At 39.2% G+C, this 25,879-nt stretch overlaps 2 protein-coding genes across 13 annotated transcripts in view; one reads left to right on the top strand and one right to left on the bottom strand.

Moving 5' to 3' along the window:
• The window catches only part of EPB41L2 (erythrocyte membrane protein band 4.1 like 2), a 211,987-nt gene extending 201,800 nt beyond the window's left edge, over positions 1 to 10,187 (top strand). For all 12 annotated transcript variants that reach the window (XM_088840745.1, XM_088840752.1, XM_088840751.1 and 9 more), the window contains one exon: positions 9,770 to 10,187. The gene's annotated coding sequence lies outside the window, so the exon portion shown is untranslated. The remainder of the gene's footprint in view (positions 1 to 9,769) is intronic.
• Positions 10,188 to 17,271: 7,084 nt separating this feature from the next.
• Positions 17,272 to 24,263, bottom strand: SMLR1 (small leucine rich protein 1). The gene is made up of 2 exons (XM_088840942.1): positions 23,974 to 24,263; positions 17,272 to 17,357 (listed from the first exon to the last, which is right to left on the bottom strand). Exons 1-2 carry the CDS (start codon positions 24,098 to 24,100, stop codon positions 17,272 to 17,274), a joined length of 213 nt encoding a protein of 70 aa, XP_088697068.1. The 5' UTR covers positions 24,101 to 24,263.
• Between the last annotated feature and the right edge of the window lie 1,616 nt (positions 24,264 to 25,879).

Below are 25,879 nucleotides of genomic sequence, written 5' to 3'. Positions count from 1 at the left end.
AGTATAAGGGACTCTCAAGAGTTCTCCAACACCACAGTTCAAAGGCATCGATTCTTCGGCGATCAGCTTTCTTCACAGTCCAACTCTCACATCCATACATGACCACGGGAAAAACCATTGCCTTGACTAGACGGACCTTGGTTGGCAAAGTAATGTCTCTGCTTTTTAATATACTATCAAGGTTGGTCATAACTTTCCTTCCAAGGAGCAAGCGTCTTTTAATTTCATGGCTGCAATCAGCATCTGCAGTGATTTTGGAGCCCAAAAAAATAAAGTCTGACACTGTTTCCACTGTTTTTCCATCCATTTCCCATGAAGTGATGGGACCAGATGCCATGATCTTTGTTTTCTGAATCTTGAGCTTCAAGCCAACCTTTTCACTCTCCTCTTTCACTTTGATCAAGACGCTTTTGAGTTCCTCTTCACTTTCTGCCATAAGAGTAGTGTCATCTGCATATCTGAGGTTATTGATATTTCTCCCAGCAATCTTGATTCCAGCTTGTGCTTCTTCCAGCCCAGCGTTCCTCATGATGTACTCTGCATATAAGTTAAATAAACAAGGTGACAATATATTAATCCCTTAGTCACAAATGCTGCATGTTTTCTCCAGTTTTTCATTATAATTGAGAATTTTAAATGGCGCTGCAAAGAGAGGGTGAGGACAAAATTAACAAATTGGAGACACACAGACCATACCCAGAGTTTCAGTTTGTTTTTCAGCCCAAACAAACTTGAATGTTTAGCATGTTATAGAACTTGAATTATTGATGCTTAAAATGGGAAGATACCCAGTGATTCTAAAAACGTCAGAGCCTGCTTTCTCTCAAGGCCATACTGGCTCAGTAGGTGTTGCCACTTTAGAGGGAGAACAGGCTTTCCAAATCTCCTTCCCATCTCTTCATTTTGGGGTCCTGGTACCTGTCTCACTACTTATATGTTACCCCCCACCCAGCCTCTGAGGAATATGGAGGTGGTAACTTTATTATACCCTAGTGCAGGGGTGTATTGTAGAGGATGGAAATTAAAAGAATGTTTAATACTTCACATAGAGCATCTTCTTTGCCCCCACAATCCTAGAGATTGAAGTAATTTGTCATAGGTCAGTTCTAGGCAAGAATCATAAAAGACCATCATGTGTAGAGCTGAGTATAGTTTCATTTGTTTCAAGAACTTATCTAATGTTAGACATCCCAGATACTAGTTTTTAAATAGTAATTTTAAATTTTAATGTAATTTTGTGGGTGGATTAGGAAGAAATTTTGCTGGGGGGATAAAGTAATAAGTCTCTGTATGTTCTTCAGATATTCCTGTGTTCATGAGGATTATATTCCCAGGACATATTGGTCTACATTTATTTTACTGTCATACATCAAAATACTTTAGTTAGCATTAGAGCACAGTGAGAATCTGGTCTTGTTCTGTCCAGTAGGGCACATGTGGCTCTTGAGCATTTGAAACGTGGCTATTCCCAATTGAGCTGTCCTGTAAGTGTAAAATTTCAGACTGAATGCTGAAAAGGTAAGAAAAAAGAATGTTAATAAATGAGGGAGTTGAGTCTAGAGATGAATTCTTTTGATTCCCATTAACATTCCTATTTAAGGAAAAAACAAAACAAATACTAAGTGAGTTTTAGTCATATATATTTCAAAACTGTTTTTATAAACGATAAAAGAGTTTTGTTACTTTTTTTTTAAGTGCAACTTTTATTTTGTTTGATTTGATTAGAGAAGTTTTTCCTCATCCCCACTTGTAAACCTAAGATTGACAATATTGAATGTAACCTTACCATAGTACACTTGTAAAAGAAGCTGTAAGATTTTGTGGAATGCTTTCAAATCAAGTTCTTACAAGATTTGAAGTCGACAGAGTGAACCAAAAGACCTGCCTCTCGCTTTAGGGCCAAATACTAACTACTCAGAAATCCTTGTCAAAGCTTCAGAGAGTCAGGAAAACTAGTTTTTTAAAGAACTAAGAGTCCTGCTGGGATATCTCAGAAGTAGGTATTCAACAAAAGAGAGCAGGAAAATGAGCCTGAAAATTTTCCACTTAAATCAGCAGATGAAACTAATGGTGAGGACAAGCCAGTGATGCTTTGTTCCTAGAGATATAATACAATTCTGTGTTTTCCCTCCCAAGCTCTTGCCTTTCAGCTTTGCCTTGTGGGTTAGTCCCTGTTACTTCATTCATGGATTCATTAATGTATATTGGGAGCATACCACATTCAAGGGACTGTGATAGTTTGTGAGAAAAGTAAATAAGTGTTTTAAGAGAAGCATTGAGAAAGGGCTGTGAAAGTTGACAGGAGAAACTGTTTCTGATTGGCAGGTCAGGGAAGACCTCCCCATGAAGGCAGCAGGAAATTTCCTGTGTGCTGAGTGTGGGGAGGATTGGCACACATATTGGGCAGAGAGGAAAGAGCACGTAGGAAAACCATGGGCCAGACATCAGCAGAAGCAGATCCTACATTGTGGCCGGGGGTTGAGTTCCCAGCAGGGGCTGGACAGATTGTCAAAGGCAAATGACAAGGGTATTCCATGTGAGTATCTTAGTTTAGACTTTGCTCTGTTGGTCATTTGCAAAGAAGAAGAGCATTTTTAGCACCATCCTTTATCAGTGGTGTGCAGGATTAGATTGAACGAATGTTTCACTGAATGAAGTACTCTGTAAAGAAATCATTATATTGGTTCAGGCAATTATTAATGGAAAAACAGAACTGGACATCTGTCTTTAAGAGTAGAATTGAATTGAGTTTGGAAGTAAACCCAGGAGTAAGGTATATGTGAAAATCCATAGTAATATTATTAGCTCACATTTACTGAGTGCCTACTCTATGCTGAGCTTTGTTGAAGGACTTTACCATGTATTATTTCAGTTAGTTCTTACAGTCACTTAGGATGTAGATGACAACACTGAGGCCTGAAGAGGTAGTCCCTCACCCAGTCGTACCGTTGGTGCCTGGCAAAGCCAGAGCTGATCTCAGTCAGTTTGACTCCACCCTGCATATTGCTTTGCTCTGAGGGATTCATGATGGGACTCTTTCAAATATAGACTCCCACCAGTGGATTGCATTGACCAAAAAATTTGTTCGAGTTTTTCCATAAGATATAGGAAAACCCGTGAATGAACTTTTGGCCAATTCACTAAGTGAAGCACACCTCATTTTAGAAAAATGTATTTTGGACAGAACGTCTTTGAGGCTGCAGCTACAATATGTAGGCTAAGTGAACAAGTAAGACTTTTATAGATTTTATAGAATAATTATGTTTAAAAATGAGGTAGAATTGATGTTGCTTTCATTTGACAGGATATTCCAAAATTGCCACATGTAGTAATTCTTTAGGGAGAGTGACTGGAATGTGCATAAAGGCTCTAACAGAAAGATTACTGTTAGCTTTGAAGAAAACCCTCATGTGAGCCTCATGAGAAAAGTGGCCTCCACACAGCATTCATGTATTCAGGCAAACCAAAAGATGCAAATTGTTTGTGGAAGAGGTATTTTGTGCCATTTGACTGAAAAGGAAAAGACACTAGATTTCATTTTTCCTTCTCTGTTCAGCAGTCACACAAATATCTGAGAGAGCAGGAAGCAGCAGTAGGTCAGGAAGCAGATTCCGTAGATGTAGTTCTCAAGCAAAGGTCTCAGAACACACAAAAATTATTGAAGTAGTCCAAAGAGTGTTTTATGTGAATTTTATTGATTAAAATTTGCCATTTACAAATCAAATAGTTTTCAAAATATTAAGTTAAAAATAATCACGTAGTGAAAGAAGCCTGTCTGAGAAGGTACCATGTATACTGTATGATTCTAACTATATGCCATCCTGGAAAAGGCAAAATGATTAAGACAGTAAAAAGATCTGTGGTTGCTGCTGATCTCATTAGAAGAGTCTTTAATATAGAGAAGCTATCAAGCTCAAGGGGCCCAAAATACAGTTTTCCAAAACTGTCATTTTCACATGAAAACTTGAATTTTATCATTGGTATCAAGTTCTGTCAACTGTTTTCCTTGAAGTGACAGGCTCATCTCATTTTCAAGAAAACGTGTGCCAGAAATCCAATGCCAGAGTGGTTTCCGCTCACAATTCATGCATTCATATGAATTCAGTTTCCTTCTCGACATCCACTGCACGTTTGTATGCAGAGGGAATGTATTATGCGTACTTCCCATTTCATCACACAGAATATTAAAAAGATGTACTCTGGGGTGGAGATGTAAGAAAAAGTGATATTTTTTTCCATTTCACTGAGGACATCCTTGAGAGAAACTGACTGGCTTGCTTTTTATTTCACTGTGAGTGCTTGGTGGTAAAGAACGCAGTGACTTTGGGTACAGTTTGGTGTTACTCCCTTGACCTGTGTTAAGATGTCAGCAGGTTTATTCACCGTTGTTTCTGCATCATCAGTGAAAGTGTTCACACCGTGAAAGGGGCAAATGGTGTCTTAGGATGATTAGGAAATAGCTTTGACTTTATAACCCTCTGAAAGAATCATGGTGACCCCCAAGGTCTACAGACCACACTTTGAGAACTGGTAGGTCTGAATTATAGTAGTAATACAAGCATTGTAAGAATTGACTATTTCTTGGTCTAACCAAATAGATTATTTATCATACTTGTGTTTTTTGGCTCTAGGGTTTTATAGTCTTACAATGAAAATTCTGTTTTAAAATTAAAAAATGCAAATTGAGAGCCAATGAAGACTAAAATGAAACTTTAGAAATAACTGAAATTCATAAACTATCATATTTAAAACTTTTTCACACTTGAGTATATGCACCTCATTTTTATTGAAATAGTTGCATGTACCTTACAGAAATAATTCACTCATGTTTTTAAAATCTCAGCTGTATTCCTGCCCTATGGTATAATAAATGAATCATCATTATCCTGAAAGGTTTTATATTTTCTTGCATTATTTTGTGTTAGATAAAAGCCACAGTTTTGTATTTTTATTGAGACTCCTCTCTGGATGAGTGCTTTACCACTTGTCATTTAGGATGATCTTTTTAAAGTGCATATTTGCTATGTACTGAATCCATTTCTGGAGTGGAGCACACTCAAGACTGAGGCCATGTGAATCCCCATCTCTGGAAATTCTGAAGTTTGTGCTTTTCAGGTAATTTTGTAGCACCATGCTCGACTGATTGCCCACACTCATCAGGTACATTGAGAAAGATAAATTTAAGAATTCTCTGGACCCTACATAAAGACTTAAGGTAAAGTAAGCAACCAGAGTGTATGCTTGAAAAATTGAGATGCAGAATTAGACCTGTAATCAGAAGAAAAGGCTGCATTGGTCTATTCTCTCACTGACTGATAGAGGGGGACACAGGCTAGGGAATGTGACTTAGTTAGACATGTTCACTGACATTGTATAGTCCAGGAGTGGGAAACTAAAGCAAGGAAATAGCAGTTTGGTTTTTTGCTTTTACTTGACCAAAATTCAAATACATGAAGTATAACTTGTACTTAACTGTTAGAACCATATCCAAACTCAAGGTGAATGTTAATGACACTGTCAAAAAGTGAAAGCAGGTTGAATTAATGCTATAATTAATGTGTGTCAATTTGCATTGACAATCCAGATTTCTATGTCTGTGAGGTAGAGTTGAAACTTAAGAAAGCTTTTAAAACTTGCACAGGTTTTCATGAAGAACCATGCCTAGTTTCAGATTGATTGTGCTATGGAATAAATTATTTAGACCCAAAATGTGGTTTGTTTAAAATGGCCAAATAATAAGGTTGTTTTTTTTTTACCCCCTGCTAAAAAGAAAAAATTTAAATGTCGGATGCTTGTGTATTATTGGCGTTGGTGATTCCCACTTTTTCTCCTTCCCAGCTCAAAAGCTGGATGTTTAGTACTTGGGAACGTATTTCTCTATGTGTTTAAATGCAAAACACAATAAAAAAAAGATAAACGAGGGCTTCCCTGATTGGCTCAGTGGTAAAGAAGTCGCCTGCCAGTGCAAGAGACACGGATTTGATCCCTGATCTGGGAAGATCCCACATGCCAGGGAGCAGCTAATCTGCTGTGCACCACAGCATTGAACTGATGCTCTAGAGCTCAGGAGCCACAGGTGCTGAAGCCCAAGAGCCCACACTCCACAATAAGAGGAGCCACTGCAATGAGAAGCCTGGGCAGCAACAAAGACCCAGCAAAAATGAATAAATAAATAAAATTATAAAAAAGATAGGTGAATGTGTAAATAAAATCTTTCATACTATAAATTACTTCTTGTTCATCCAGAACAGTAAAGAACTGGGATGTTCTGACACATTGAATATCTAATTAACTCAGAGCTACTCAATTTATAGTTTTTTAAAGAATGAGAAAAAAATATAGTGAACATTAAAATTACAATAAAAATAATTTTCTTTGATTCTGAAAGTTGTTGGGAATCCTAAGAGTACATTAAAGCTGTCATTTGTAATACTTATTAACCAGAAAAAAATGGATTTATTTTACTTTCTAATGGTTTGATTGTGAATAAATGAAAGCACATGATATTTGGATTTACATGGGTAACTGATTTTCTCTACATATATTTCAAGAAATGTTGAAGATCTTTGAAACCAAGATCTCTTTGATGCAGTTTCTGCGTATTCCTAGATTCTTATTTGTCTGCTAGTGACTGAAACAGACTTAATTTTAGCTTTCTTTTACAAATTAAAATTTTAATCTTGAAATAAAGTGTCCTGGAAATGTGTGAAGGAAGTGGAGAATATAATACCGCTTCTCATTCTTTATGAAGATTTCCAGGTAGTGTCAAGTCAGGGTTTCATTTCCTGTAACATAAGCTAGGCAGAGTGGAAGTTGTGTTCAACAAATGATACACGTTCATTAAGCAAAACAGAGTTACAAGCTCTTAAAAAAAAAAGGAAAATAGGAATAGACAAACAGCACAATTAAAGGTCATATTACGCTCTAATAAGTTTGATTGGTAGTTTTAGCTGACCCCTTTACCGCCTCCCACATTTCTGTTCATGATTGCTAACCTAAAAAAAAGAAGACTGTTTTCTCTATTGATTCTATTTTTCCCCTGCCTAGAATCAAGCAGAAGTTCTATTGAGTAATGAAATAGCCTAGAGCAGACAGCAAGGGTGGGAAACAGTGAATTCGATTAGGCAGTCTGTCCTGAATAATCAAGAAGCTATACTAATATCTGTGATAAATCTAATTGGTGGGGAATTTTTTCATTAAAACAAGGCAATTTTATCTAATCAAAAGAATGTACAATCTAACTGACTTTGGGACCAATGCCTCTTGGAAAGGACATTAATTACTGCTCTCCACTGCCCTCTCTAATCACCTACCATTTGCCAAAAATTTCAACCAAGCTGAAATAGAAAGTGAAACTATTGCCTTCTTAAAACTCCTTTCTCTTGCAGAGACAATTCACCATGCTTACATTTTGTCTGCCTCCCTGTCCATTTTATTTTAGTCCACTCTCCTACCTACCTACCTTTGATAGTTGGCTTCCTCAAGACATACTCACGTGAGACTAGTTCCGTCTGTTGGTCTCATGTGTCCATTGGTGCCAACTTGCCGATCTACATCCCTAATCCTATGACCTCACCCAGGCTCTAGGCCTCTCATTCTCCTATTTTTGAGAATAGGTTCCCAGATTCCACACCTGTTGGTCTCCCCTGGTGTCTCCAGTCAGATCCAAACTCCTCCTCTTCTGGGTTTGTCATGCCTTGTGTCAACTGGGCCACCCCTGGTTCCCTGACTCATACTGAAGTCATTGCAGTAGATGGACAGTTGACTGTTTTTTATTTTTTGTCTGAATGCTGTTTCTGAATTCATTATTTTTGTGTTTTATTGTGTTGGCCGCAAAGTACCTTTCTGGAAAAACCTGAACTAACTTTGCCACCAGCCCAGTAAATCAAGCTCATACTTCTCAGTCTGTTATTAAAAAGTAGAGCTCGTGTTTTTTTCTTGCCTTTGGTTACTCACCATACCAATGCTTAGCCTCCATCACTTCCATTTCTCCATTGTCCTATCTCCCCCCCACCCCCCCGCCTCATTCATTCCTTTTCTTCACCCCATAATCTGTATACTCAACTGTTATGTTGGTGCAAAAGTAATATGTGGTTTCGGACCCTGAATTTTAAATTGTTATAACTAGGCTGAAACCTTAATCAAAATAGGAACCATTATAATCAACACATTTTTGCCAATGATAAATAAGGTTGTTTATTCCTATAGCATAAAAATTCATGCCTTGGGATTCTACAAACTCTTGGAAATCATTTTCTGTATCCTAGTTGTGGAAGTATTTTCCCTGCAAAAAGTTGTCAAGATACTTGAAAAAGTGGTAGTCACTTGGCAAGTCAGGTGAAAATGGCAGATGAGGCAGAACCTGGTAGTCCAATTCGTTCAACTTTTGAAGCATTGGTTGTGCAATGTATGGCCGGGCATTGTTGTAGAGAAAAATTGGGCCTATTCTGTTGACCAGTGCTGGCTGCAGGCGTTGCCTTTTTTGGTTCTTCTCATCAATTTACTGAGCGTGTTTCTCAGATGTAGTGGTTTCACTAGGATTCAAAAAGCTGTAGTGGATCAGCCTGGCAGCAGACCACTAAACAATGACCATGACCTTTTTTGGGGGTGCAAGTTTGGCTTTGGGAAGTGCTTTGCAGCTTCTTCTCTGTCCAGCCACTGAGGTGGTAGTTCCTCGTAGTGGTATACAATCCCACTTTTCATGTTATGTCACAACTGGATCGAGACATGGGTCATTGCAGTTGCACAGAATTAAGACAACACTTCAAAATGATGATTTTGTTGATTTTTGATCAGCTCATGAGGCACCCATTTATGGAGCTTTTTCACCTTTCCAATTCACTTCAAATGCCAAACAACCATAGAATGGTCAACGTTGAGTTCTTGGGCAACTTCTCATGTAGTTGTAAGAGGATCAGCTTTAGTGATCCTCTCCATTGATCATTGTCAACTTCAGATGGCTGGCCACTATGCTTCTCGTCTTCAAGGCTCTCGTCTCCTTTGCAAAACTTCTTGAACCACCACTGCACTGTATGTTCATTAGCAGTTCCTGGGCCAAATGTATTGTTGATATTGTGAGTTGTCTCTGCTCTTTTATGACCTATTTTGAACTTGAATAAAAAATTCGCTTGAATTTGCGTTTTGTCTAGCATCATTTCTATAGTCTAAAATAAATATAAACAGCAAGTAATAAGTCATTAGCAAAACACATAAAGCAAGAAATGCACATTAAAATGGTGTATAACATAACCACACTTATTTAAGGATATATTCCAGTGTCAAATGGCAAATTTCAACAATGCAAAACTGCAATTAGGCACCAAACTAATACCATATACTTTCTCCCTTTCTTACGTCTTTACTCCTTCTATTCTCCCAGCCTGAGGCACCTTTTATTCATTTCAGTGAAGTCAAAATTATTTTTCCTTCTTTCTTGAAGCTAACTTTGAAACCTACATTGGCTTTAAAAATCTATTTTTTAAGTTTTTACTGTATGAATTACTTCTGTTTTATAGTTAAATTTTTGGTCAGATTCTTACTTACCACTTTTTTCCAGTGTGCTCGTCAATCCTCCAGATATTTTAAGACCCTCAAGAGCCAATCAGATTCTCATGCTTGTCTTCTGGTAAAGTACTATTTACTATAGAACCAGGCAGATAGGAATTGTCTATTACTTCATTTGGAATTTAATGAATCTTACATTTTTTTTCCCCAAGCCTCTGTCTTTGTAATGTTTAAGCCTTCTCTCTCTCTCTTATTTTCCTCCCAGAAATTCATCTTATAGACAACATTCAACTTTGTGAACCTGAAGAATTTTGACCATTCCAAGTCTTAATGCCACACCACTGCTCCAGCAAATTTATACTACGACTGGTTACAATGGCCAGAAGCCTGAAGAATTAAAATGCCAACACCAAACCTTACCTTAACAGCTCTGGTCTATACCATTCCCTCGCATTTTAATATATTGTTTTGTTTTATAACCACTTCTAAATATTATTTCTTTTCTTTCCTTTTTTTTTTTTTTCAGTTAGAGAGTTGTTTTTTGTTTCCTGTTTACTTTGTGTACAACTACCTGCTTTTTTGTGACTCATTTGATCAAATGATAGTGAACAAAGCCAGCCACAGCTGGTACGGTGCTGTTCACTGGAACAGGTGCTGTTGTGCGGAAAGGTGACTCTGTGACTAATTTTGATAGTGGCTTTCCTTCTTCCGGATGCTTCCCACTGGGTTCTTAGAAGTCAATATTTACAGAGTTTCCAGTTTGCAGTAAATACACTGTATGAGAAAATGTTAATGCAGATTTAAAAGTGTTTCTTACATGATGAAAATTTTCTAATGTTTTGAAAATTTCACTGGGGCTATTTTTTGATAATGAACCCTTTTGACTTTCCAGTCCTGTGACTTTTTACTTTGGAGCAGAAAGTCCAGGAATCTGCAGACTGGAGAACTATGATGAAGTTCACTGACCACGCACTGTGTTCAGAGACCCTGTCGCACCACAGTGCCGATCCTTCTCAGACATGGGCTCTTCGGCAGCATTCCAGAAACAGGAGGGGAGAGACAGCGATTTCTTCCTTCCTACTAAAATATTCAGGCAGCTTAAAAACCTTAGTGCTTTCTTCCTTAACATGTCCATATTTTCGTACTTTCCATTATTTGAACACTTGTGTAGAACACTTGGCTTTGTATTAAACCCCCTTGTCTCCATGTAAAAACTGACCTTTTGTTTATCAAGCAGGCATATCTCTTTCAGATAGCGTGATGATTCACAGGTGTGAGGATCCTGGGATGGAGGAGTAGGGCCATGGTGGGGTTTTTTTTGACAGTTGTAAGAAAGTTACACCAGTAAAGCTGATGCCAGAGACCTGATAGGGACGTATTAACTGTATTGAACATTCTTTCCTTTGCTTTGCCCCCATGTATAGTTATGATGCCAGATTAGATTTCCAGCAGCTTCAAGTTGTATTAAATGATATTTTGCTTTCTGTAATACTGTTATAAAATAAAGTTTGTTTATTCTCTAAACTTACCACTTCTTTTTTTATGAAGGTTTTAAAAAATAAGCTCGAGTCCTCCTATCAGTCACAGGTTCTAGTATTTTGTGGGATATAGCATTTTTTAAATCTGTTATTCAGATATTTTATAATTTCATGCTGCTGCCAGCTTCACCAATTTCAAATGGCTAAAACAATGTCAAATGTTTGTAAATCTGCTCTTCAGAATGCCAGTTCCTTCTGCCTGGTTACATAATCCACCCCCAGCTTGTACAAGTTCTCCAAGGCATATTTTTGCTTGTTTTCTTTGTGAATTTTTTGTTTTGTTTCAGGAAATATTTTAGTTGCACCATCTAAAATCTGGTCCTCTGCTTCAGTTTTGCTTAACAGTCCACTGACCCTTAATGCATCAGGCAGAATGGGCTCTGCCGAGGGCTGCACCCATGTCCAAGCAAGATGGTTCACTGTGAAGCTTTTGCCCAGACTCATTTTCTTTCAAATGTTAAAAGCATTATACAACAAATGACCAACAGGGTATGGTATATTTCATTTAAAATATTCTGAAGAATGTCTTTCCCTAGTTATTTAAAGTGAACATGTTAAATATAATTTGCATGTCTGTCTTCTTTGGGATCAGTTCCCACAAAATTCTCTCTCACCTTGTGAAACATCTTTCTTGCTTTCTCTAGAACTGTTACATAAACAACTCCTCCTCTCTGGGGAAACCTATCTCAGCAAGCCAAGCCATAGAGATATAATGGAACCAAATACTACTCTGTAAATATAATTTGCATCAGAAAGTGTGTATATGTAGCATTTTTATTTAAAGCAGAGGTTGATCTTGCCAGAGTCTTTTGAGAACCATATCCTTCTAAATTTCTGATGATAGCTACAGTGATAGACTAAGTATGTCTCTGGCAGCTCCAGAAATACTATGTTCAGTCAGGGCTCAGTTTTAGCAGCTGAAATGGCAAGGACAGAGTTTGGGGTCCCAGAGATACTCAGAATATCTGTGAGGGCTTGGTACCCAAGAAGCATCTGGGAATCATGTTGATCATGCCACCTGTGATGATGGCAGCAAGACCTTCTATTTTAGTATTTTGTGTTTCTTGCAAAATAATTCTCAGAATGTTAAAATTTCATCGTGTGAACTGAGCTTTCAAAATCCTAAGAGGTAGAATAAGAATGTAGGTCAACAGGGTTCACTGCTATGAGCCATCCAGGTGCTAATTGTTTATCTTAAGTCAAAAAGCAATATAATTTGAGGGTGACAAGCAATAATTCCTTTTAGTTATATAGGGTTTTTATGACTCTATCACATAAACCTTCCAGTGATCTTGTGTGGAACACAGGAAACAGATTAATGCATATTCCACAGGCCACAGCAGGATGAAAAATGATATTGTTAAAAAAACGCATAGAGTTGGTGAATTTTTGGCATTTTACTGTTGTGAGTAGTTTCTGTTTCTCATTGTGATTGTGATGCACACAACATTCCTCACTGCATAGACCACAGTTCATGGAGCGATCATCACCAGGACCCCAGTCATAAAGCAAACTAGCATAACTACTGCCCAGCATGGACTTTTAAGTTTTCCCCTTATGGATAAAATTGTATGATGTCTGTGAAACATCATATAATTATCTGAAAATTCAAAATAATAGGGAGGAGTGAGTTGTGCTTTAGGTGAAACGAGATTGGCTGTGACTTGATAATTGGTAAAGCCAGGAGATGGTAAGTAGGGGTTGGTTATTTCATTCTGTTAAAATATTCCATGATGAAAGACTAAGAAATCCCGTAAAAGCCCCATAATTTAAAACAAAGTCCAGTTACGAGAACATTGCTCTTCTGAGTATGGTGCTCTGGTGAGTTTCCAGTAGAGTCTTACACACTTGCACAGGACATGTGGATGTCACTGCTGACACAATAGCTTAACTATATTTACAGAAGTCCACATGGGCTTGCGTATGGATCATCACATGCACCTGTTCATGTATCTGCTGGGATCAGGCCACAGCGGGGAGCTGACTCCAAAAGAACACAGTTGGCTGGCAAATCTGAGGTGTCCAACTCCTGATCCTTTGCCAGGGCCCAAAACACTGACCCTCTGAATAGTCATGCTGCCACATTGGGTTTATAGTAGCTTCAAGTTGTAGAAAATGTTTTGCTTCAGAAACACAGGCTTTAGACTCCTACAGCTGGACATTGCAATGCCTTATGCTGAGTAACTAAACCATGTGACTTCAATGAAGGTACTTATCTATGAAGTGAGGGTAGTAATACATCCCACACCAGACATATTCTCATGGTTAGATGAAGTAAAAATGTGTAATGTGCCTAGTGGAGCTCCTGGCACAGTAAAGCCCTCCAAAAAGTTTATCACTGTATTAACAGCACTGCGTGAATTAATCCACCAAAGGTAAGTAATGGGAGATTCTGCCAGTCTGAGCTGTGTTCTTGTGAGAACTTTGCAGAACAGAATTCTGTACCATTATGAATTAAGTTACTTGGGAAGCTGTAGGGAAAGTTTTGACTTTGAATTGTATAGACCCAACTTTCCTGTGAGCCATGCAATGTCAAGAACCCGATATGGTCTACTCATCCATCGTAAGTAAGGTGGCCAGTGTAAGAGGCCACACAGTTTTTTCCTAAGATTCTTGACTACAGGCTTCCTTACCACAGACTCCTTGATGGACTTCAAGGGTCTAGGCTTTCTCCCAATATATGCACATTTACAGGTATACTCAGCGCCTGCCTCCAATGCGGGAGACCCGGGTTCGATCCCTGGGTCGGGAAGATCCCCTGGAGAAGGAAACGGTAACCCACTCCAGTATTCCTGCCTGGAGAATCCCATGGATGGAGAAGCCTGGTAGGCTACAGTCCAGGGGATCGCAAAGAGTCGGACACGACTGAGCGATGGAACGGAACAGGTATACTCATTTTTCCTAGAGATTAAAAAAAAATTATTCCTGGCTCTCATTAAATTCTCAAAAGGCTCTTTATTACCTCAATAAAGGTTTGGAATCTCTGCTTTTAGTAATCTGGGTTTTGGAATATAGATTTGAATTTTCTTAACAGGAAGAATTTCAATCTGGTGGCGGTGGTGGTTTTGTTCAGTCGCTAAGTCGTGTCAGACTCTTCGCAGCCCCACGAACTGCAGCACATCAGTCTTCCCCGTCCTTCAGTATTTCTCTGAGTTTGCTCGAACTCATGTCCATTGAGTCAGTGATGCCATCCAACCATCTCATTCTCTGTCGTCCCCTTTTCCTCTTGGCCTCAACCTTTCCCAGCATCAGGGTCTTTTCCAATGTCAGATCTTTGCATCAGGTGGCCAAAGTATTGGAGCTTCAGCTTAGCACCAGTCCTTCCAATGAATATTCAGGGTTGATGTCCTTTAGGATAATCTGGTTTGGTCTCCTAATTATAAATAACAATTTTTAGATATGTACTTCCTGTTTATGTTTTGTCACTCATTTGCCAGGGTGAATGCCTTTGCATAAATGCTGATAAACTGGGAGGCTGCTTCTGATGAGCACACTAATTATAAATTCAGAAAGCAAGACTCAGGAACATTTGTTTGGGAAAAAATCTAACTGTTAAAAACAAGTCAGAAAATTGATTTACAAAATATGTTTAACAGTTATGACTGATTTCTGAGCTATAGTTTTGCCAAAGAACTTAGATTTCAAAGAAAAACTTGCTGATATGTGAAAGTGTATATCTGTTCTTGATTTTCCAGTTGCTACTATAATATATCTAGAAAATACTGGAGGTTGTTGCCTGGTCAATCTACTTACAAATAAGTTTTTTCTTTAAAGGATTGTGAATAACACTGTAGAGAACATGATGTGTGCCCTTCCCTGCCCCATTTTCTGTTTTATCAACATGTCTAAACTTAGAATGTGAAGAAATAGTCATGGACTTGTAGTGTCCCAATGCCACATTTGCAAATTACCAACACAGTTAACAAGATGGATGATATTAACAGCTTTAGGTTCGCTCTGTAAAATAAATTTTGTTGTTGTTGTTGAATAGATGGCAGTGTAACAGCACTTACCACACCCATTGTTTTATTGAAAGTCTCATGTCGGGGAAACAGAATTGAGAGTTCATTCAGATACTAGAACATTAGAAATAAGGTTAGTAACTTTTGAAGGGAGACCACTTAGGAACATGTTCGGCCCCTAATGAGATGCTTTGGTGCATAGGAAGAAACAATACAGGATGAAATATTAAGGAGACCACCAGCCTTCTCTCGGTGACAGCAGCCATGAGCAGGAAGCTGCTAGACTCTTAGCAGGTGGAGAGCAAAGATGTGACTGGGTAGCTGCTTGGCTGCAGTCTGTGAGGGACTCATCAAATCCAGTAGAGTGCCTTCAAGCAGATGGTAGTAAAACCCTTGGACTTGGTCTCTCCATGAGAAAACTAATGTTTCTATTTCTCTCTGCATATAAAAACATTCATGACTCTACTCATGATTTCAGTAGAAATTCCTTGTATTCTCATCTTACCCAACAGCAACAAAGAAATCAGGTCCTGCATTGCACAACTGAGTTATCCTAAAAATATGTATGTTTAGAGCTCCTCTGTTACCATAGTAGTTGAGATGCTTTTTCTCTGCTAGGGCAAAGGTGGTGGAATGCATCCACCAGAGTCATCAGTCAGGCTTCGGGAGTGCCTGTTTCCAAGAGAAGCTGGAGCAAACCTTGGTGGCCGAAACTTCTACACCTTCTGTCAAAGAAAGCATTTTTACATAAGCTGATTTCCGCCAGAGGCTATAACGAGATCCCTCCCAGAATTGAAAGAATATTGTTACTCCTTCCATATGGTATGCACACTTATGCTAAATTACCTCAGTCTGGAAGCCCCAGCAGACGTTTTCCTTGTAATCAAATTCAATAAAACCCAGAAATGAGTGTCTCCAGTTGAACAGTGAATTTCATATTATGCAATAAGTGCAAGTGGAGACCAGTAACTCATTGGATGCATATGAAGAACTGGAGAGTGAGGGAGGAGAGGGGAGAGAAGCAGAGAATAGCATTCTTGTTTGGGGTCAGCCGCAGGATCCTTTGCCTGTTTCTATGTCACTACATAAATGTATTTCTTTCAGGTGAACAAACTCATTGTTTTATAATCAGTCCAATAGCCTGTTGGATTCATATGCAAACATTGGAATATAACCAGACTTACACTTAGGACATGTTAAGTGTCTTTTGCTAACATTAACTAGGAAACTGTGATGAGCAAGGTAGTAATTTTAACTACTACTTTGAATTAAATGTTTCTTCTCAATTACCTAGTTTGGCTCTTTGGGGCTCTCACTGAAAGAATCCTGCTAGTGAAATTTTTATTTTTTGCCTGCCTCCCACTCCACCCCACCCCTATTCCACCTCTCTAGATCATCACAGAGAGTAGTGTTGACATTTATACACTACCATGTGTAAAATAGCTAGCTAGTGAGAAGCTGCTATAGCCCAGGGGCTCAGCTTGGTGGTTGCTGCTAGTGAAATGTTGACTTCTTTCCATATGTAGAAATGCTCCCTGATGTTTGGTTTTCGAGGCAAGGTCTTGAGTTATTCTCCGTATGAGTTCCATGAACACTGTGTTCTTTACTTTTCTCACCAAATGGCCAGTATTTCCAAGTGGTGTCATCCTGAAAACTACCTTCATGATGATCCATACCCAGTGAAGAGAGGCTCTTGTGGGTTCTCACAATGATGATGTGATTTGTGAGAGCAACTGGGACAGGGGGAGAAGCAAACCAAGGGCCAGAAATAATGCCTGAAACAGTGACATTTCTGCCTTGCTGTATATCAAGAAGAGGAAGTGGGAACTCACAGTGGGAATCCACAGGCACTCATCTTTTGCTATTCATTTTGTCTCCAGAGTTTCTTCACCTCCAAAGTCAGAATAATGCCAGCTTCCTTGAAATTATGTAATAATGATGCTGAAGAATTTTAATTTGAAAATAATGCCCTTCAGAGTAGACATGGTTCTATAAAAGTTTGTTACAAAAGTTTTTAAGTATCCAGTCCATAGACCATCCAACAAAATCTTGGGACTCTGAAGAACTGCTGGTTAAGCTGAATCTCATAGCTGTCCTCTCGGACAATAGCTGCCACTTTTCAATATAGTTCGGACCAAGCGTCTTTATGTTCTTTCTATCTCACTGTGGATCTGGTTTATTAACCTACTTTATTGCTTAGCCATTGACTGTTACTCTCTGACCAGCGGAAATCCACTGTGCTTTGGCCACTGATCAGTTCCTGACAGTCACGTCTGCTTCTTTCTCTGGTAGGGGGAAGAGCCATCGTTGAGACTGTGCTGGTGATCAGGAGCCTGTGACAGTTCTTCATTAACTGAAAGGAAAAATACTAGTTAATACTTCAGAGGCAGCTGAGTGCTGCTGGTCATTTACAGCTCCTAAGGTATAATTGGCCAGCACTTCTCTCCTGGTGGTTACAGAAGTCATGGCCGTCAGAGCAACCACTACTGCAGGATCTCTCCTTTGCTTCTCAACCTCTCCCCAAAGAAATGTAAATACTTATTTCTAAAGAATGGTCATGGTTAGACTGGGCAAATTACCACTGTAATAAAAATCATTACATCTTAAGTATATTTTATATTCAGTAGATTAAGTTTTGATTAAATGTATTAAGACTTCCACATTCAATAAACATTTATTAAGCCTGTCTAATGTAAGGCCTAGGGATGTGGAAATGAGTAAGAGAGGGTTTCTGTCTTGCTCCTCCCCGCTAAAAATGTGTTTCAGCATTTAATCTTTAGACAAGTCATATTTGTCTCCTCTTTACCTTTTGGTACCTTTGACTGAAAACTGAGATTCCAATTTTCACTTACTCCTTAATCCCTTAAAATATAACTTCACTTAAAGCTACTGAAATATTAAAACTTATCAGTGACATCATAATTACTAATTGGTATCATTTTCTAATCCCCAGTTTCTTCCCTCTGTAGCATTTGACATGAGCTCCCTTCCCGTGACCCCCACCCCAATTGTGCTCCTCCCCTCAGCTTTTATTATGTAGCATTTTCTCCTTATCTGCTCTGGTACTTTCATCTGTTACTTCTCTCACAATAATAAATTTGATCTTTAGCCCTGAAATCCTGACAGTTATCTTTTGAGATCTTCCTGATACATTAAAAAAAAAAAAATACAGACTTCTTTCTGACTACCACCAACACGCATAACAGAAACTATTGTTACTCTTAAAAGTTTATTTTCAGAATTATAATTAATCATCAAAGCCAGAGACAAGGAGTTTATAATCTCATAGGAGATAATGCATGTTTAGAGAACTGAACCTGAAAATATTCTTTTTGGCTCACACGTCAAATCCTAGCAATTTATTCCTTGCCAGGCACTTTATATGCCATGTACCCCAGGACATGAGCACTCTCTCTGACTTTCTGTGATTCCACATTGCTTGTCATCTTAGTCGAGAGAGGATACATTTGCATTGGAAGCTATCAGGTCTTAGGTTACACAAGCCTCAAGTTTTAACAGCTAATGTTTGTTGATCACTTTGGTGCCAAACATTGTGAAAATCCCTTTGTGGGTCTTATTTAATTCTTATGTTGTAGTCACTTACTCTTAATTTACAGATGAACAAATGGAGGTGTAGAGAAATCAAAATGAGGCAGTTTGCCCAGGATCATAGAAACTGATGGATTTAGGATTTGATCCCAGGCAGTCTTGACTCCAGAGCCCATACTCTCAGCCACTCGGTTTCACTGCCTTTCCACATAGATTATTGCTGGTTCAAAGGTATTGCTTCAAATAGCCCATGCCTTAGGTTATAGACTCATTGCAATATGAGTAATTTCTTCCCTCATTCTTCATTACCAAAGATGCTTTGCATGAGGAGCCAGGATACAAACTAGAAGTGAGAATGGGTGATCTGAATAATGACACTGAAAGAAGAGAACTAGAAGTGTGGAAAACTAGGGCGGAGAGACCAAAAGGAAACCCATCATTCCTCAATGAGCTATCGATCCTGTAAACCAAGTGTCTGTGCCAGGCTCAATGCAGAGAGCAAGAGAAATGGCTTGTAGTACTGAAAGAGCTTGTAATTTGGCCATTATTTCATTTTAATGGAACTTTTAGGAGATCATAGACAGGTGAGAATAGGCAAGTGGCCATTAGAACATCAGAGTTTGTAACTGAAGAATATTCTGCAGGCAATGACTGTCTCTGTTGGGCCACAGGTGAAGAAATGTAATCGCCTTGATTCAGAGATAAATCTTCATGCTGAGGAATCACCATCATGAATAATTACCCTGTTAAAGAGATTGATCCATCCCCTCAAATTTTTTGTAAAATTCTTATCTTCTTTAAATCCTCCCACCATTGGCTCTCGTGTTGGGATGGGCTTTTTTGCCTGGGCTGAAGGTATTCCTCCATTCAGCAGATACATACTGAACACCTACTCTGTGTTCAGTATTCCAGGGGTAGTGTTTTAGCTGAGAGGGCTATTTCTGGAGCCAGATAGCCTGTCTCTACCATTTTTTAAGTGAGTGACCTTGGGCAATTTACTTAATTTTAAGTACAATTTTTAGAATTTATTTTATTTTTAAGTAAAGGTAATTTTGTCTTGAAGTTTAATATGGCTACTGGCTTCCCAGGTGGCGCTGGTGGTAAAGACCCCGCCTGCCAACGCAGGAGATGTGTGAGACATAGGTTCGATCGCTGGGTCAGGAAGATCCCCTGGGGGAGGATATGACAGTCCACTCCAGTATTTTTAGCACACACATGTATATTTTAATGATAGTTATTATAATGACACAAACACTGTCTTCTTAGAATTCATATTATTAAATCAGTAGAGGTCATAATGACTGAATGTTGTTCAGAAAAGGCACTGTTAAAAACCTTACATGTATTACCTCACTTAATCCCCACACCAACCCTACAGCTATATCCTGCTATAAATTCTATTTTACAAGTGAAGAAACTGAAGCTTCAAGAGGTTAGGTAGTATGCCACTTAATTGGACATGCATCCTAAGTCACGTTAGTTGTGTCCAACTCTGCACGGCCGACCAGGCTCCTCTGTCCAAGGAATTCTCCAGGCAATAATATTGGAGTGGGTTCCCATGACTTCCTCCAGGGGATCTTCTCAACCCAGGGATTGAACCGGTTTCTCTTATGTCTCCTACATTGGCAGGTGGGTTCTTTACCAATAGCACCATGGGACAGTAAATGTAAGTGGATTATTTTATGGAAAGGTAATGCCAAAGAATGCTCAAACTACCGCACAATTGCACTCATCTCACATGCTAGTAAAGTCATGCTCAAAATTCTCCAAGCCAGGCTTCAGCAATACGTGAACTGTGAATTTCCAGATGTTCAAGCTGGTTTTAGAAAAGGCAGAGGAACCAGAGATCAAATTGCCAACATCCGCTGGATTATGGAAAAAGCAAGAGAGTTCCAGAAAAACATCTATTTCTGCCTTATTGACTATGCCAAAGCCTTTGACTGTGTGGATCACAATAAACTGTGGAAAATTCTGAAAGAGATCAGAATACCAGACCACCTGACCTGCCTCTTGAGGAACCTGTATGCAGGTCAGGAAGCAACAGTTAGAACTGGACATGGAACAACACACTGGTTCCAAATAGGAAAAGGAGTATGTCAAGGCTGTATATTATCACCTTGCTTATTTAACTTATATGCAGAGTACATCATGAGGAACGCTGGGCTAGAAGAAGCACAAGCTGGAATCAAGATTGCTAGGAGAAATATCAATAACCTCAGATATGCAGATGACACCACCCTTATGGTAGAAAGTGAAGAAGAACTAAAGAGCTTATTGATGAAAGTGAAAGAAGAGAGTGAAAAAGTTGGCTTAAAGCTCAACATTCAGAAAACAAAGATCATGGCATCTGGTCCCATCACTTCATGGGAAATAGAGGGGGAAACAGTGGAAACAGTGTCAGACTTTATTTTTGGGGGCTCCAAAATCACTACAGATGGTGACTGCAGCCATGAAACTAAAAGATGCTTACTCCTTGCAAGGAAAGTTATGACCATCCTAGACAGCATATTAAAAAGCAGAGACATTACTTTGTCAACAATGGTCTGTCTAGTCAAGGCTATGGTTTTTTCAGTGGTCATGTATGGATGTGAGAGTTGGACTATAAAGAAAGTTGAGCACAGAAGAATTGATACTTTTGAACTGTGGTGTTGGAGAAGACTCTTGAGAGTCCCTTGGACTGCAAGGAGATCCAACCAGTCCATTCTAAAGGAGATCAGTCGTGGGTGTTCATTGGAAGGACTGATGTTGAAGCTGAAACTCCAATATTTTGGCCACCCAGTGTGAAGGGCCGACTCATTTGAAGAGACCCTGATGTTGGGAAAGATTAAAGGTGGGATTAGAAGGGGACGACGGAGTATGAGATGGTTAGATGGCATCACCGACTCAATGGACATGAGTTTGGGTAAACTCCAGGAGTTGGTGATGGACAGGGAGGCCTGGCGTGCTGCGGTTCATGGGGTCACAAAGAGTCGGACACAACTGAGCAACTGAACTGACTGACTGAGGACTTTAATCACTTTCTGTGAAGATTGTTGATATGTTAAGAGAGATTTTACACAGTTGATTTATTCATGTTTTGACAGACCAGTCAATAATCATCGCTCCCTCAATGGAATCTTTTGACAAATGCATATGTAATGATCTATTGCAGATTAGAGTACATACTTAACAATTTTCCTTTAAAGCCCTCAATTTTAGCTATGTTTTTCTTCAACTGTTTCCAAATATGTTTTATTTTTAAATGCCCAACCTGTAAGACAAATTGCATATGTTAAAAAAACAAACAAGAAAGGTTAGGTAGTATGACCATTGTTACAGAGCTGAAATTCAAACTCCCATTTGTTTTGACCCTTTCAGCTGAGATCTTAACAATTTCACCCTGTTAACCCTTAACTTACTCTGATTTCTCTAAATCTTTTCTTTTTTTTCTATTGCTAACCACCAAAGCGTGTGTATATGTGTGTGTATATATATATATATATAGAGAGAGAGAGAGTTCAGAGAGAGATGCCTAGCCACACTGTACGTTTTCAGTACTTCAGTTGCCTGTTTGAGTATGTCAGTTGCTGAACGTCAGAACCTGATCACTTTTCCTGACCTTATTTTACATCTAACTCCATACAAAAAGTTCAGGCTTTCGAGAGACACACTTTGTTTTTCATAGTGACTGTTTTTGGCAATGTTGGTTATTTTAGCAAGCAATTTGTTCATAATCAGGGTGATGGTATTTTGAGTGGCACTGAACATAGCGGTTTAGAAATCTCAGAACTTGGGAAGGTAAGATCATCAAAACTTCCACCCACGGAGAGGTGACACATCCCTGGCAGAGGCTGATGAAGGGTTTGGTGATGAAAAGTTCAAGAATCGGACCTCCGCCTCAAGAGTTTGCTCAAGGCAATGGAAATAGATTGAGGAGTGCAGGGTGTTAGGGAATTTCCTTTCTTCCTGTGCAAAAAAATTGATGTTCTCTACATACTAATTAAATTTTCATGCACCATTACCTCCTAAGGCTTGAAATGTGGCATTAATGATTACGATACCTCCACATGCTTTCCATCACATCTTAAAATGCATCTCTTGCCTGATGGACTAGGATCTATGAGGCAGGCAGGCAAGACAAGTTTCTGTTTCAGAATGCAAGACTCTGGGGTTCTGTGAACACACTAGTTAATCTGTCAATGTCCCTTTGTTTACAGGACAAAATAGGAATGATTACACTTGCCATAACCCTGGTTGCAAGATTGATGACATGACATTTGACCATCTGTTTACAGTTTTTAAGTGAGAGCTGCTAAATAGAGATTCAAACTGGTGATATTTTATTTTGGGCCAAGTGATCTCTTTTGCCCTCAAACTGGAGAGGATATATAACTGCTTGCCCTTAGGAAAACAGTTTCAGAAAGAACTATGATTTTAAAAGCTATATGTTCTCAGAGGTGTTTTTTTTTTTTTAATAAGAAAGGGAAATTTGGAATTAGAGGGATTGGATCCACATAAAAATGAAGGCATGCCTAGTCTAAGGTTGTCTGCTCACACTGGAAAATGTAATCAGGAATGACTCCAAAAAAGGATATGCAGATCCTAGATGGGAGCAGAGAGAAGCAAAGGAGGGTGGGAAGACGGACTTCAAATTTGTTTTTGGATTAACACGATATCAGCCAACTTAAGGAATATTACTGGGTTTTGCTGATATTACTAAAATAGCTATTAACCTCTCATATTAGTCTGACATTTGCTGGGTACATTATTAACGCTTAGTCAAACTACAATGCAGTTTCATTCTTTTCAGTTACAGCAGAATAAATAGTCTCAATCCAGGACCCAGCAACCTGTGGCCCAACCACTTTAAGCTTCCTGAGGTTTCTTTTTTTTTCTACCTTAAGACCACAGTTTCATAGTAAACTCACACCAAGCCATCAGATATCTATTAGAGCTTGACATTTACCAAACACTCTGATAGCACAATGATAGCATGTTTCCTTAATAGAAGTTTAATGGATGAGAAAGAATTGTATGTGCACACACTCACAGGAACTTACTCACACATGCACCCCTGTCAGACAGACACAGCAGACAATGTAACATCGTGTAATGTCTGTGAATCCATTGACCTGAGAGAGACAAGCAGTCATGTGTCCAAACTGCTGATTCACAGTTCATCTGTCTTTGGGGGGCTGCAGTGAAGGATCCCTGCTTCAGGTCGTCAGAGCCTAGTGTGCCATCCACACTGCTGATGAGATCAAACTTGCCATGTTCCCCTGTGAAGTTATCTTAAGAGGGCATTTATTGAGGAGTCCCTGCACACTCAAAATATGTGTGATTCCAGGCCTTCCAGAAAGACGGAGAGTCCATAGACTTGTTTCAGATGTGTGCCATGGGAAAGGACCTCTAACCCCTGCCCTGGGTGGCTTCTCACTTACCCTCCATCAGCTTGATCCTGAAGTAGGCAATGAGAAGGAGCAGTAGCAAAGTCACAGGCAGGAAGATGCCAGAGAACAGGAACCAGCCTGGAAGCTCTCTCAGGAGCTCTGACAGCACAGGGCTCATTGCCAGTCACACAGATCCCCTACCCTGGGCCAGTGGGGTTTACACTCCGGGTGAGGTAAGCTTCGCTCAGAGGCTACACTTGTTTTCTTCTGGGGCTCCGGCCTTTGCTCAGCACATCTCGGTGGAACTTTTTGTGGACTTTGCTCTATTTAAACAACCCCATGAATTCTGATAGGATTGCTGCAGGTTACTCTGTAACTCGGTTACAAAGTATAGTGGAATTGAGAGTTGATTCTCCCAGGCCATTCCAGAGATGAGTGTTTATTTGGTGAGGTTGGGAATGACACTAGGAGGCCTAAATTTCTTTGTATTCAGTTTATTTGATTTGAAAAGTACCTGACTTCAAGCAAATCTGTTTGTTATATATACGTGTGTATATATGTGTGTGTGTGTGTATATATGTTTATGTGTGTGTGTTAGTTGTTCAGTCATGTCCAACTTTTGCAACCCCCTACACTGCAGGGGCTCTTCTGTCCATGGAATTCTCCAGGCAAGAATGCTGGAGTGGGTTGCCATTTCCTTATACTACCAATATATTCCCTGATATAGAAAAGAACTTGTCCTACATTTTCTAAATTTCAAAGAAAAAAATCACCATGTTAACGTACCTGTGTCTAGAAAACCTGAAATTTCTTTCATCTGGAGTTCCATTTGTCAAAACTCTTCCTAGTATTTCCTGCTCTGAATGCTTTTCCAAGCAGTACTCTGGTTTATTCAGTTATTTGACAAATACTTAATTCTTCTATAACCCAACCTCTTGACTAGATGCTGGATGTATAAGAAAAAACCATGGTACCTGCCCTCTGAGAGTGGAGATGGACACAGAAGGAGAGAATGGCCACAAGACATGATGATGAAATGGATGGTAATATGGTCCCTGGTCCTTCTCCCCTTGGTGCATCAGCTTGTGCTTGCTGCTTTAGCAGTTGGCATCCTCAGCTGTCTTTTGCTGGCACATTCCTGTGGCCCTCTATTGGCAGTAGAAGGTGCCCCCTGAATGAGAGTGATGTGGCTTATGTGGTAATGACCAAGTTTCTGAGAAAAGACTAGAAGGGCAAGGGTAGGAGACTGTGTTGACACTGGCTCATAAACTGAGTTGAGTTGCCATCCACTTCAGCTTCAGTGAAAAAAAAGAATTGAAGACACCGATCTACTAAACTAAAGGCAACTAAAAAGTCACTCCTATAATGAAAATTCTCCTAGAGAATGTGGAAAATTTGGGGACGAGATTGGTAGCCACTCCTTGGGTTGATTTCTCTTTTCATGTTCTAACCTTCATGGCCACTTGGTGCCTGCCTTAGTGAGTGGCTGGCAGACTCTACCAAGGACATGCTGTTGTCACTGCCTCCAGAATTATCTCATCAAGGGTTTCATATGGCTATGCAGAGTCTTTGTCACAGCTGTAAAGTTTTCACCCTAATCTATAAAACAGTAGAATAAGGAGGGTCTCTGGGATACTTAGTTGGCTTCCTAAGCAGTAAATAGTAAATGGACTTCTGTCAGACATATCCCTGAGTATTTCATATTTTATTATAAAGGACATTGCTTTTAAAATTTTGATTCCTGATTGTGGCTGGTATTAAAAGTTGTCTTCATTTATGAAAAATATCATGTCACTGGGAACTTTTAGAAGATTAGGTATTAGGATTTATTAAACATCATTTAGAGCTTAAGAACTTTTTTCAATAAAGGCTATTTTCCAAATTCACTCTGGTTGTTTGGGTTATGCTGAGTAGGTCTAGCAGATAGAAGGATGGAGATTGAAATGCTGGTAATCAG

This window comes from Moschus berezovskii, chromosome 10 (assembly GCF_049115385.1).
Source record: "Moschus berezovskii isolate FMDL1 chromosome 10, NW_MosBer_1.0, whole genome shotgun sequence".
Lineage (NCBI taxonomy): Eukaryota > Metazoa > Chordata > Mammalia > Artiodactyla > Moschidae > Moschus > Moschus berezovskii.
Note: the sequence above shows the minus strand (reverse complement) of the source record. Positions and strands in the feature narration are given on the sequence as shown.